Below are 15,241 nucleotides of genomic sequence, written 5' to 3' on the forward strand. Positions count from 1 at the left end.
ATTGAGCTTCAAAATGGATTCTTTTTGTGCTGTTGTCTCATTAAGTGTCTGAACTTTCTCCAATCAAAACCTGTTCATTCTGTGATATCCTCAATCACTGTGATTGTACAAAAAGTTTCTATGTCATGTTGTTATGGTTCATTTCATATTTTAGTTAATTTTCTTTCCCCTTTTATCCGTAAATACCACTAATCACTGTTTTTGTCCCCATTTCTTCCCTTCATGTAGCTCCATTCACAGTGACACTGAAATCTCCAAATCCCATAAAAGTGTTTAACAACAGCCAGGTAGAGTTGGAGTGTGTGGTGAGTGGAGAGGATGGAAGCATAATCTCTGAAACTACAATCACTTGGCAGATCAATGGACAGACTGTGACAAACAATATTAATACAAAAGCTGACACAAAGAGCAAAACCAGCAAACTGACTCAAAGTCTCACTGAGTGGAAGACTGTCAACACAGTGAGATGTTCTGCCACCAGAGGAGATATGACACCAGTTATCCAAGAGCTGACTGTGAATAAAGGAGGTAAGTAACCAAATTAAAAACACTGAATATCAAACTGTAGCTATGAAACAGATTTATGATGTGAGGTGCAAAAACCTTTATAAAACAAGTTAGTAATATTAGAGCTGCACCTGTATCAATGACTCAAAATCAGCTCTTTACGCAGATGCAAGGATCTACATGTTAATCTGAGCATCTCTTTCAGATGGGACAAGTCCAACAGTGACAGTACACACACTGCCAGAGAACATCATTGACAATAGAGGCTCAGCTGAGGTCACTCTGGTGTGTCTGGTCTCCAGTCCTGTGCTGCAGGATCACTACATCACCTGGTCAGAAGATGCTGGAGGCTTCACTGATGGCACCAGTTTCCCTCCACAGAAGACCACAGATGGCTACTCAGTTACAAGTCTTTACATCACCACCAAGGAAAAATGGAACCAGAACAAGATGTTCTACTGTAACGTCAGGTCTGCTGGTCGCGATCAGCCTATAAGAAGTCGAGGAGTGTCTAAGGCCACAGGTAAGTCATGTGAATGTGAAGCATAGTAGATTGAGCTTTAAAATAGATTTTCTGTGCTGTTGTCTCATTAAGTGTCTGAACTTTCTCCAATCAAAACCTGTTCATTCTGTGATATCCTCAATCACTGTGATTGTACAAACATGTTCTATGTTATCTTGTTGTGGTTCATTACACATTTAGTTCATTTTCTTTTCCCTTTGAACAGGAAGTACTACTATTTTTTTTTTAAATTTATTTATTTTTTCCATTTCTTCCCATCATGTAGCTCTATTTACAGTGAGACTGAACTCCCCAAATCCCAAAAGAATATTCACCAACAATGAGGTAGAGTTGGAGTGTAACGTCACGGGACAGGACGGCAACGTTATCTCTAATACTACAATCACATGGCAGATCAATGGACGGACTGTGACAGACAACAATACTACACATGATAGAGCACAGAGCAAAATCAGCAAACTGACTAGAAGCCTCACTGAGTGGAAGAGTGTCAACACAGTGAGATGTTCTGCCACCAGAGGAGAGATGACACCAGTTATCCAAGAGCTGACTGTGAACAAAGGAAGTAAGTAACCATATGATATAGAGTGACTATTACGGGTATGTGTTGCTATTGTTGTTGACTTCAACTCAGTCATGAATCTCCTTGTCTTGGTTTCAGATGCGACAAACACAAATGTTTCAGTTCACATCCTTCCAGACAAGTTCACTGAAAACTCAGCTGAGGTCACTCTGGTGTGTCTGGTCTCCAGTCCTGTGCTGCAGGATTACTACATCGCCTGGAAAGAAGATGATGGAGTCTTTACTGATGGCATCAACTTCCCTCCTCAGAAGACCAAAGATGGCTACTCAGTTACAAGTCTTTACATCACCACCAAGGAAAAGTGGGACAAGCACAAGACGTTCTACTGCAACGTCTGGTCTGCTGGTAGCGATGGGCCTATGAAACCTCAAGGAGTGTCTAAGGCCACGGGTAACTCATGTGAATGTGAAGCAAAGTAGCTTTAAGTGTTGTATTTTGTGCTGATGTGTCAACCAGTCTCTGTGTCATGAAAACTCTTTTCACTCTCTGATGTCTTCTTTCACTGTGACAAATATTGAGTTTTCTTTGTCGTCGTGTTGTGGTGTGTATCAGATCTGTCTTTGTCACATTGTCCAGCAGCTTGCTGAGTGTGTTAATTGTTTCAAATAAATGTTGCATTGAGAAACGTTGGTTACGTGTGTATGTGAATGACAACATCTTAAAACAAGCACAAACACTCACTTTGTATGAACAGTTTTCAGAAGAGCCTTGCTTTACCAGTCTGTAGTTCAGCTGTTCATTGAGAGACAACGAGTGTGTTGCCATAATAATAATAATAAAAAAATGTGCATACATGCATCTTACTCATCTAACCGTCTATACTGTACCTTCCTCTTCTTATATTGTTCTTTAGAACCAAAATCACAATTTGCTGTGAACTGCATGGACAATGTCACTGAAGAGGATGAGTTCAGCAGCCTGTGGTTCACATCCTCCTCCTTCATAGTCCTCTTCATATTCTCTCTCCTCTATAGCATGATATTCAGCCTGATCAAGGTAAACATGGAGAACACTTCAGAGTTTCAGCTTTTTAAAGGGCTAAATATGTTATTTATTTTGTCCTGTTTTTTATCTTCATAGACAAGAATAGAAACTCTCAACAGTGGCCAGAGATACAGAGTGAATGTTGGGAATGAATGTGATGACTTGTGTTTCATGTTTCATCATTAACCATAAAGTTCCAACTATTTTTCATACACAGTCCCTTAGTGACACAGGCTCAAATGTGGCTGGACAAATAAACCTCTTCATAAATAAAATGTAAAACTTTAGACTGTCTCAAGTCTGAGACCCATGAACATCCTGGTGGGATGGGTCAGTGGGTTTCCTCCTTTACAATCCGTTGTCGGGCCTCTACTGCAGATGCCTTGTGGGTCTTCTACTTAGTTAGCTTACTTAGCTACTTAGCAAGTAAAACGCTGTTTGTTGAGCTGAGATCAGCTGACTGACTCAGACTTTGCAGACTATTCCACTTCTTTACCTCCAAATCCCCTGAGATACATCCAGAGAACATGTTGTGTCATTGTCCCTCTGTTCTGTGAATCATCATCCACCGTCTGCTTCATCTGGAAGAATCAGAGCAGACAGTATATCTCCATACACTTCAGTATTCTTCTGACACATCATTAATAAATTCCACTGACCCAGTCCAACTCAAAGATATGCATGTTCGTGGATTGTGTGCAGTTCCAGAACTGCTCTGGTTTTTCAGGTGATTTTTGGTGTGACATCCTTCAGATGGGATCTAAGAGGTTCATGAATAGTTTGCACATCGTGGGTTCCAAACCTTCCCCACACGTTTTCTTCCTGAATGTGTTTCCAGAATTGGTGTGACTTGGGAGTCATAACTGATTCATGAATTCTTGGTCTGAATGTTTTCCACCTTGAGACAGGCCCTCTGGATTTACTCTCATCAAGTCTCTGCTGTAGACTTTGAGAATGTTAAAGAGCTGTAATACACCTTCCTGGAGACCTGGATTTATTTTTTGTTGTGAAATCTAATCTGTCCTAAGAGTTTCATGAGTGGTTTATGCTGAAGGCCTTTTTATGTTCACTTTTGAATGTAACCAAAGTGTTGATCTGTCCAGTCGTTGTTTAATGAATCCACATTCATTAAATAACTGAGTTTGTGTGCAGCTCTTGAAGCCACAACAATGCACAGCATTAAAGAAATAGAGACTGTCTGTGTTGGATAACTGAATGTAATACAGATACATTTTAATAGTTTGATGTTTTCTTGGTTTTCAGGTCAAAAAACACTGAAGGATGGACTGGAAGCATCGACCTTTTTGATTTCACATGTACATAATCATTTATCTGTTGTTTATCTGCTAAATCAATATCTATCTGTCTATCTATCTATCTATCTATCTATCTATCTATCTATCTATCTATCTATCTATCTATCTATCTATCTATCTATCTATCTATCTATCTATCTATCTATCTATCTATCTATCTATCTATCTATCTATCTATCTATCTATCTATCCGACAATGACTGATCAAGGAAATTGAGAGATAATAAACATACAATTATTCTTACTGTAAATAGCAAGTTTGTAAACTGTAAGAAAAATAAAACATTTGAAAAAAAAAAATAAAAACAAACAAAAAAAAATGAATGTGTTGTATTTCTTAGTGTCGTGTTAAAATGTTAATAAAAAAATAACTGTAGTAGAGACTCTTCACTTTCATGTTGACAGTTTTTGTCTTTAAACATTTGCTCATTTGTTTTTAAGGAATTGTTAGTGATGAGTGTGAGATGCATAAAAAGTCTCTGAGGATTTTCTTCTGTTGTTTCAGTCTCAACACAGGGCTCTAAGAACATCTAAAATAACAGCATGTGAAGGCAACGTACTGTGAACATCTGTTATCAGTTAAAGTCTGCAGGGTTTCAGTTTCCTGCTCTGTCTAAATTTGTCATGTTTAGAGAGACACGTCTCCGCTCTCTCTGCACCTCTGGGACCACACCTGCAGCACTGAAATAGAAATACATTTCCTAGAAGCAACATCTGCATCTGTCTCTACGCTACATATTTGCATATCTGCATGTATCCAAGCAAGAAATTACCCACATGCTTTCAGCAGAAAGAGGTTCACATCAGGCAAAGTCAGAATAAATGTGGATTCAAATTATCAAACAAAAAAAAGAAGAAAGAACATTCTTGAACATCTAGCTGTTCTTGGGACTTCACTCCTTTGGCCATAAAATTATAATATTTAATTCAAATTATAACAAGATATTGATTGATCCACAATGGGGAATTTAGCTTTCACAGTATTAGGGCAAAGAAAATTTAGATGAAAAAAAATGTAAGCAAAAAAGAATATATTAAGATATTAAGAGCACAAAAGTTACTCACGGTACCAAGCATAAGCAACTAACTCACTATAATTTTGTGGAAAACCAACCAAAGTTAACTAAGTAGTTTGAAATGCAATGAAAGTTTGAGGTAGTGGAAGATGTTTGGAGAGATATTTAGCATCCTTGAAATATTCATTGACATTAAACCATGTGAGATGCTGAGAGGGAGGAACTAGAAATTAAACACAAAATGTCAGAAGACAAATATAAATTAAAATTGTGTTTTAAATATTTGTTAAAGCTTTTCATATTATGAACTAATTATTATTATTGTGGACTAGAAAGTACAATATTTTAAGGCATATTTTCTGTAGTAGCCTGATTCAGATCATAAAAGCAACACTCACTTTGGGTTTTCATTATGGGGCGTTTCAACTTATTCAGCACGAAAACACGATTTTTTAATCATGTGTCTTTTTTAAAATTTACAGAACCAGCTCATTCAAATAATCCAAACATATTAGTAATCAGTATTATTAACAATCATATTCCACAAGGCAGATAAAGCAAATGCTTGGATTCAGAAATCAGGTAAAGGGGGTACTAAAGACAAAAAAAAATAGGAGCCACAGCTAAATTTTAAAAAGGTTATAACCACAGACAACCATTAAGTGACTTACATGTACAAACTGGTAATGCAGCTCTTTCCTTAGATCAGACGTCTGACATCATTAATAAATTCTACTGACCCAGTCCAACTCAAAGATATGCATGTTCATGGACTGTGTGCAGTTCCAGAACTGCTCTGGTTTTTCAGGTGATTTTTGGTGTGACATCCTTCAGATGGGATCTAAGAGGTTCATGAATAGTTTGTACATCGTGGGTTCCAAACCTTCCCCACTCGTTTTCTTCCTGAATGTGTTTCCAGAATTGATCTGACTTGGGAGTCTTAACTGATTCATGAATTCTTGGTCTGAATGTTTTCCACCTTGAGACGAGCCCTCTGGATTTACTCTCATAAAGTCTCTGCTGTAGACTCTGAGAATGTTAAAGAGCTGTAATACACCTTCCTGGAGACCTGGATTTATTTTCTTGTCAAATCTAATCTGTCCTAAGAGTTTCATGAGTGGTTTACACTAAAGGAGTTTTTATGTTCACTTCTGAATGTAACCACGAATAAGTCCACATGCATTAAATAACTGAGTTTATATCTGAATATAATACAGATAAATATTAATAGTTTGATGTTTTCTTGGTTTTCAGGTCAAGAAACACTGACGGATGGATTGGAAGCATCAATCTTTTTCATTTAACATGTACATAATCATTTATCGATCTAGAATTGAAAGAGAAAATAAAAACATTTCTTAATGATTTAACTGAATATACTTTCATGTTTGTTGTATTTGTTAGTGTAGTATTTGAGTTTCAATGACATTTGAATGATAAATTTTACTGTGAAGAGCTTTGTATTTCTTATTCTTACCATAAATAGCAGGTCTGTAAACTGTAATAGAAAAATGCATTTGAAATAATGATAATAAAAAAATGTTAATGTCACTGAATGTGTTGTATTTCTTTTACCGTAGTAGAGACTAGTTTTAGTTCAGCAATACATGTTTTTCTTTAAACATTTGCTCATTTGGTTTTTTGAAAGAATTGTATGTGATGAGTGTGAGAAACATAAAAAGCCTCTGAGTATTTTCTTCTGTTGTTTCAGTCTCAACACAGGGCTCTAAGAACACAAATAACAGCATGTGAAGGCAACGTACCGTGAACTTCTGTTATCAGTTAAAGTCTGCAGGGTTTCAGTTTCCTGCTCTTTCTAAATTTGTCATCCTTAGAGAGACACGTCCCCGCTCTGTCTGCACCTCTGGGACCACACCTGCAGGTCTGAAACTTTGTGGAAACCTCCAGAGCTGCAGATAGATTTCCTAGAAGCAACACACACAGTAAGCTACATATTTGCATAACTGCACGTATCCGGGCATGAAATTACCCATATGCTTTCAGCAGAAGGTAAAGTTCAGAATAAATGTGGAAATGATCAAACCACAAACAATGTGCAAAAAATAAAAGCAGGAAGAAAAACCATAAATAAATGAGTCATTCATTTTTTTTTTTTTTTTTTTTTTTACTTCTAACTGAGGTGGGTCCCTTACTGTGACATTTTAACTGTTCTTACGACGTCACTCTTTTGGGCAGAAGTCTTGAACGCCTCGGACGTTGTTCATCTCTCAAAAGTAAATATCTCTGTCAATGAACATATCAATGCCAGAATGACAAGTCACCGTGACACCGAGTTTGGATATGACAGTCAAATTGTGTACTCTGGAGGGATGTTCTGATGTAATGTACGTTTTGATGACAGTTATTGTAAATAGTAAGTACACCTTAGTGTATGTGGAAGAAACTGGACACAATTCACATTAGCACTTTTACTGCTAGTACTGTAATTTGTTGACATACCATGACATTGTGATACAGAAAGGAAAAGACAGCACTGCATAGTAATAGAAATGAATATGCTAGACATTTTGTGACAACGTGCTGAACCATTTAGCATGTAAACATGAACTCATGCCTAAATGTCGTGGGGTGGTTGTTTCAGTCTCAAAACAGGGCTCTAAATATACCTAAAATAACAGCACGTGAAGGCAATGTACTTTGAACGGCTGTTATCAGTTAAAGTCTGCAGAGTTTCAGTTTGCTGCTGTTTCTAAATTTGTCATCTTTAGAGACACATCCCCGCTCTCTCTGCACCTTTGGGACCACACCAGCAGCGCTGAAAATTTGTTTAAACCTCTAGAGCTGCAAATAGAGATTTGCAAGGTTTGTGAGTATGCTGCATATTTTCATGTCTGCATGTACCCAGGCATGAAATTATCCAAATACTTTCAGCAGAAAGAGGTTCACACCTGGCAAAGTTCAGAATAAATGTGGGCTAAAATGATCAAACCACAAATAAATAACCACAAATAAGAAAAAAGAAAACTCTTTCAAATTTTTTCCTTCTGACTCGAGTGGGTCCCTTACTTGAGACTCAGGAGTAGAAAGCCTGAGTGGATGCTGCCATCTGGTGGTGTCTTTATCTGTATCAGCTGACTTTGTGAGATGACAAAAAAGTTTGTGATTTCTCATAATAACTGTATAAATCATCAATGTCAATATGTGAGGATGATGTAGGAGCAGAGACAAAAGAAATGTAAAAACAGCTTCAATAGAGACAATTAAATGACTGTTAAAACACTAGAGGGTACTGTAGGATTAGCAATCTGGAATTTCAGAGTTTGACAAATTTGGGTCAAGCCTTGGGTCAAGGCCGCTGACAAGCAGCAGTCATTCACTTCAGCACTGGACAGCTCCTCTGAACCACTCTACACTGTCAGACTGACACAAGGAGAAGCCACTTCAGCACTGGACAGCTCCTCTGAACCACTCTATACTGCCAGACTGACACAAGGAGAAGCCACTTCAGCACTGGACAGCTCATTGCTCACCTCACAAGTTTTGATATATCTTGGACAGTACGGACAAATAGCAACTTACATGGACTAAATCCCAGAGGTTCCTTGTACCATCTCGTTTATGGTGAACATCTGTAAATGAACCTCCTCTTCCCAGACTTTTTCAAATTCCAGACAGTATGTCTGTGATGTCACCCTGGCTCTGTGGATGATTTGCACTGAAATAGCAATGTTTATTTTCAAACCACTTTAACACTTGACAAAAAAAATATGCTGTTAAACATGATCATATGTTATAGAGAATGGAAATATCCTGTCCAATTTATTGAAACACTAGAGGGCAGTGAAGGACAAGGACTAAGTTTGATATTTGTTCTACGAATAACCCTTGCTGGGGGGAGGAGTCAATGCAAAACAAGGATAAGGACTCGAGTAGATTGCTTGGGTTGATAGTGGCAGTGGTAGCACCAAATACTACTCTCAATCATTTCAAGGCCGGTTCACCATCTCCAGAGACAACAACAGAAAGCAGGTTTATCTGCAGATGAACAGTCTGAAGACTGAAGATTCTGCTGTTTATTATTGTGCTCGAAGCCACAGTGACTGAAGTTGGTTGAGCAGCTGTACAAAAACCTTAAACAATACTTCTTTTGACAATATGACAACCTCAGAAAGCTGAATGCACCTTTGATACTAGCACTCCTAAAGTTTAAAATTACTAAATTACTCTTTTATTGTGAATGTGTAATGTTTTGTTTTCTTTGTTCTTTAAGCTGTTTTCATGCTGATAAGTTAACATCAAGCAATGTCAGTAATGAAACCTTTTTCCACCGTTTTTTTGTAGCTGAACAACGTCAGGTCTTTTTAGGCAGAAATGTTAATAATTTCATTCATACGATGCGAGACATCTTAACCTTCATATTAGTTATTTAAAAAAAAACAGACATGGTCAGTATTCCATAAGATATCATGGTGTACAGAAAAGGAACTCTAAAGTCCACATTGTCAAGAACACCGTATCAGTAGAGTTTTAAAAGTAATTTGCCATCACATTTATTTCATGATGTTTCAGTTAGATTTTCTTTTTGTTTACGTGACTAAAAACTGAAGAATCTGCTGTTTATTATTATTATTGTCGAGTGTCACAGTGACTGAAGTTGGTCGAGCAGTTGTAGAAAAAACTCCACAGACAACAAACAGCAATGTGACTCATAGACAGCTGGGTTTCTGTGTCAATGTTTGATACTTAATTATCATTTTATATGAATTGTTTATACAAAAGTTGATCATATTAAAACATGATTTTGGCTGTAGATTATTTATTTTATTGTAAAAACAATATAATGTCTAAACTAGGACTGATAGTTTAATACATGGTTGTGTTGTTGCTGATAGCCACAAATCAGAGAGAAAGAGAACAAGTTGTTGACAGTTCTCAGGTACTACCACATATCAGAAGTCCCAAACAGCTTCTATATAGAGACAACTACATGACTGTGTCAACAGTGTGAATGGATGGATCGAAATCAGCAGAGATAAAAGCATCAACATGAGATATCTAAGTCTGTTGCTGTATATTGATGTGTTGATGAAAGAAGTGATCACCGCTGACAAGTCTTCTCTTGCATTCAAAAAGGTTTATTACAAGAAAGTTCAGTGTCAAACTCTTGCCTAATCTGAGAGAGCTTCCAGCCAATTGTCAAATCCCCTCTGCCGTTCAGGTCCTACAGTCTCCTTATATATGGTTCTCTGTTTGTCTCCTTACTCTAGTAGTTTTACGAGCTGACAACTGGTACATGACCTTTTTAACCTTTAAACTTTGTACAAATTCTACAAACCCAAAAACAGGAAAAAGACACAGGAAGACTGACAGAAGAAAAAAAAAACAAAAAGGAGACCATATACGACACTGTTCATCTTAAAGTCAGAGAACTCTGCTGTGTTACTGGGTCAAATACACAAAGGAAGAACAGAGGCTCAGAAAATACTTCACAATGACCTACAGGTGGCAGCAAAACATATGAATGAGATGATAGAGAATGAAACACAGATGCACACTAAGGAGCAGCTGTAGTTGTGGTTTGTGTTTTCCATTTTAATGTAGGTTCCAATAACATGTTTGTTAGTTTTTTCTGGACAATGAATTGATGATGATGATCTTTCACAGTAGTATTGGATAACACATGAAATATAAATGGACATAAATAATATTATTAATATAAAACTGGTCCATTTGCTGCTGAGAACAACAATATGGATAAACTTAACAACTGCAGTAACAGAAGCTGAGAAGAAATTTTTTTTTTAAATCCATATTAGATCAAACACACTTCAAGTTGAAATAGTACAATTAATTTAAACTGAAACTATTTTAACAAAATATTAATATTAACACTTCTCAATATATATTCAGAATGCATTACTGTCAGTCTTTAACTATTCTTCATTAGTGTAAATTCAGAGATGTTTTCAGAACTTTACAGTTTTAATGAAATTAATATATGACATGGAGAACAGAGGTGATTTTTAGACATGTTTGAACTCTGCAGATATAGTAACACTGAGAGAACGACGACTGCGTTCTAATGGTCAGACTTCTAAATATCAATTTGATGTGATGGTTTAGCTATTTTGTTTTCAGTTATGAACACATTCTCTCTTATTTATTGACTTTGATAACAACAGTGTTGAGAACTGACATATTGAAACTGTCAAGAATTAAGTTTTGTTAGTTTTTCTTGTAAACAACAAACAACAACAAAAAATCACTGTTTGTGTCTGTCTAATGTAGCCACACCGTTTGAAACACAAAAATGATTTCTCCACAAATATTTCATGATAGTATTTGAGATTGTGTAAAATGTTAAGGGTGCCTGGAAACATTTTTCCACCACTGTATGTGACTTTAATAGATGGAGTGATGTAGGAGGAGCTGACTGTAACCAAATTCTCACAGGGCTCCAGTTGACATCATATTTAAAGGGGAGTTGAAAACCTACTAATCACACTGTCAACATGGCTGACAGAAAACTGACACTCTTGGTGGTTGCTCTGTTTGTTTGGAGTGGTGCTGAAGGTTGGACCATAACAGAGTCTGAACCAGTGGTTAAAAGACCTGGAGAGTCTCACAGACTGACCTGTACAACATCTGGACTGTACTTCAGCAGCTACAGGATGGCTTGGATCAGACAGGCTCCTGGAAAAGGACTGGAGTGGGTTGCTGCTGTTAGATATGACAGTGCTTATATCTACTACTCTCAGTCAGTTCGAGGCCGGTTCACCATCTCCAAAGACAACAGCAGAAACCAGGTGTATCTGCAGATGAACAGTCTAAAGACTGAAGATTCTGCTGTTTATTATTGTGCTCGAGAGTCACAGTGACTAAAGTTGTTTGAGCAGCTGTATAAAAACCTCCAGTATAGTTCTCATGGGGAGTAGCAGTTCTTGTATGAAGGAATCTTTTTTAACTCCTCCTTTATGTTTAGTTAAAACGCTGTAATATTTACATATTAATTGTATGTATTTTTAATGAAAATAAATAAAATAAATGCATAAATCCAGTAATATTGTAATAAGTTTCAATAGCAACACTGACATTAAACATCTATGAATAAAAATCAAGAGACAATAATACAATTTTTGATGTAAATTGTTGTTACATTTATTTATGTATAGTCTTTATATCATATGCAAATTTTTAGATGGTGTCACATCCACGTTGTAAACATGGCTTGTTGAGTATTTAATCTGCTAATTTAATCCTCAATGTGAATTTGTTGTTAAAAAATGTCCTATTTATTCAACTTAATATTTTCTAAGACAAATTATAAAATTGCCGACCAACACTGATGCTTCATATGTTTGACTGGATTCAAACTCAGTGACGTCGTCTCGACTCAGATATAAAAACTTCATATCAGACTGTGGAGGAAACAGAACATCAGACTCAACATGTTTCCTGTAGCTCTGCTGCTGCTGTTGGCAGCTGGATCCTGTGGGTCTCTCTGTGTTTGTCTCAGTCAATAGTTCTTCTTTTAAAGCTGATCATTTGATAGAAAACATTTTCTTCTTTTAACAGGTGTGAAGTGTGAAACGCTGACACAGCCAGCCTCTGTGACTGTGCAGTCAGGTCAACATCTGACCATCACCTGTCAGGTCTCTTATTCTGTTAGCAGCTACTTCACAGCTTGGATCAGACAACCTGCAGGAAAAGGACTAGAGTGGATTGGGATGAAATATACTGGAGATTCATACTACAAAGACTCTCTAAAGAACAAGTTCAGTATCGACTTAGACTCTTCCAGCAACACAGTGACTCTAAATGGACAGAATGTGCAGCCTGAAGACTCTGCTGCGTATTACTGTGCCAGAGACTCACAAAAACAAAAACCATCAGTAGACCTGAACAAAAAGTGCCTGCTCTCAGTGCCTGAACACTTGGAACATGAAGCCACCAGAGGAGGAGCCCTCACACCACTAATGATTTCAGCTGTGTTTACTGTTACAGTCCAGACAGAAACTGTCTTTAGATTTGATCAAATGATCTCAATGTGACGTGAAAATCTAAAAAGACATTCATCTTCAGGAAGGCAGTTTCTCTTCCGTCATTATTGAATAAATGAGGAGGAGCCCTCACGCCACTAATCATTTCACATCAGAACATGGAGATAAACAGTATTACTTTTTGATTTTATTTAAATGGCATCTCAGCATCACATCATGGAGACTAAATGTTTCCCAGGGGACATTACATGGAGCTCTAACAAGTTGTACTGAATTCAAAACAAAACAAAACCTCGACTCTACACCCAGTAAAATAAACCGGAGCAATGTCATGTCTTTTCAAAGGTGAGAACACTAGAGGGCAGTCTAGGAGCAGGAATGTGTGTGATGCTAGTTCTCCTGGTATTACATACAATAATAGGATAACCATTTGGTGAAGCCTGCACGGTAGAAAAATCACTAAGAAAAGGCCTCAAGGGTTTATTCATTTATAAAACTATATAATAGCAGCAGCAGACGACTGGCGTGCATCTAAACGAGTGTCCTGTGAAGGAAGGCACTGATGCACCGACCAAGGCTACGAAGTCAATATAAGCAAAAGATTCCAGATTTGCACCCAGCTACAGTGCAGATAATTTAGTCAACTCTCTCCGAGTTGTCTGACGCGTTTTGATGACATGTAATGATTCATTTTCTATTCTCCATTATAATCAGTTACCTTCCATTTTCTTTCTGTGCTTTAGTTTTTGATGTGATGTATGTAAAAAGTGCAAAAAAAGAAGAAGAAATAAATCAAACTGAAATGACTTGAATCATATTGTGCCACACATTCTTGAATTAAATAAAGATAATGAATAAACAAGAAAATCAATAAAACCACAAATGAAGAGGCACATTGGTGAAGGGTATCAGTATATTCTGTATATGTCCTCCACTGCCTCTTTGATTATTATTATTATTGACTGACTTGAGTTGAATTAATTTTGTTTAAAAACAAAAATGCAAAACCTGCAGTCTGTATATTTTTACTTGTCCTCTAAATTTCGCCATTTCTTGAAAATATAAGGACAGACAAAATATGCAATATGCCACAGTGTCTTGCCCTTCAAAAAAACAAAAAAAACAAAAACGACCCTTAAGTCATTTGAGCAAGAGACACAGTAACAGTGTCCTTTAGTGGCTGTAGTAGTTATGACAGGAGTAAAAGGAAGCAACAATGACACACACAAATCCACAGGGTCAGGGGTCAGGGTGGAGCCCACTGCCATCATCAGCAACAATCCTCACTGCCAAAATCATGGCAGTGATCTGGACTGTTATTTTGAGAATCTAATTTCTGTTTCAAGAAATGAGCCAATTCAGCGGAGAAAAACTGTAAATGCCAGCTTGTTGACGAGCTAAAGGTTCACTTTGCTTCACATTCCAGCTGATTGGGAGAAGGGAGAAGCAGGGAGAAAAAGAAAACCTGAGCAAATGCTTCCATCTGCTGGGGAAGTATGTGCCTATGTCAGCTGGGTGTTCTCTAAACAAACATCATATCCACAATAGATATATGCAAGGTTTACATTTAAAGCATAAGTAACACACATTTTATACTATTTAATATCAAAATGTACATTAAATAATATGTTAATACCAAAATAAAATGATGCTTTTTAAGATATGAAATGAAGTTATTATACTAAGATGGTCTAAGTTACTTGAGGAAATAATGTTTGACTTGTCGAAATATTTGTCTGAGAACAGAAGCTTCTGCGTGAACACAGTTTGTTGAACTCAACAGAGTATTATGAGTAGGGCTGAGGACAGATGGTTTATATTATTTGATGATCTCATCTGCTCAGAGCAGTTTGGAGAGTTAAAAAAAATAATCTGACAAACAGTGATCATAAAGAGTTACAATATGGAAACTATACTTTCCTGGAGTTTGTTCTTTATAGTAAGTGTTCATGGTAAGAAAACAATTGCTGCTCTAAAACACTGAAGACTTTTTCTGTTAATATCACAGAGTGATGGATGATGATCACATGTTCTTTGTTTCCAGGAGTTTGAGGTGAGATCAAACTGGACCAGTCTCCCTCTGAGGTGAAGAGACCTGGAGAGACAATGCAGATGTCATGTGTCGTATCTGGTTGCAGCATGATGAGCAACAATATTCACTTGATACGACAGAAACCAGGGAAAGTTCTGGAGTGGATTGGTTGGATGAACACAGGTCGTAACTCTGCTAACTATGGCAGGGCCTAAAAGCAGCACCCCACAAGGTCCAATCTGACCTGTGGGATTAATCTGCAAAGTGAAAAAACTACATTAAACTCTGTATTTTTCAATAAAATTAACTGCTATTCTGA

The 15,241-nt window shown here is 37.1% G+C and overlaps 1 protein-coding gene across 1 annotated transcript in view; it reads left to right on the forward strand.

The window, feature by feature from the left end:
* The window catches only part of LOC124997821, a 284,917-nt gene that overhangs the window by 10,399 nt on the left and 259,277 nt on the right, over window positions 1-15,241 (forward strand). Inside the window, exons 15-16 of the mRNA XM_047571828.1 lie at window positions 229-528; window positions 713-1,030. Coding sequence (XP_047427784.1) covers window positions 229-528; window positions 713-1,030 — 618 coding nt within the window. The remainder of the gene's footprint in view (window positions 1-228; window positions 529-712; window positions 1,031-15,241) is intronic.

Source organism: Mugil cephalus, chromosome 20, assembly GCF_022458985.1.
Source record: "Mugil cephalus isolate CIBA_MC_2020 chromosome 20, CIBA_Mcephalus_1.1, whole genome shotgun sequence".
NCBI classification, from domain to species: Eukaryota; Metazoa; Chordata; class Actinopteri; order Mugiliformes; family Mugilidae; genus Mugil; species Mugil cephalus.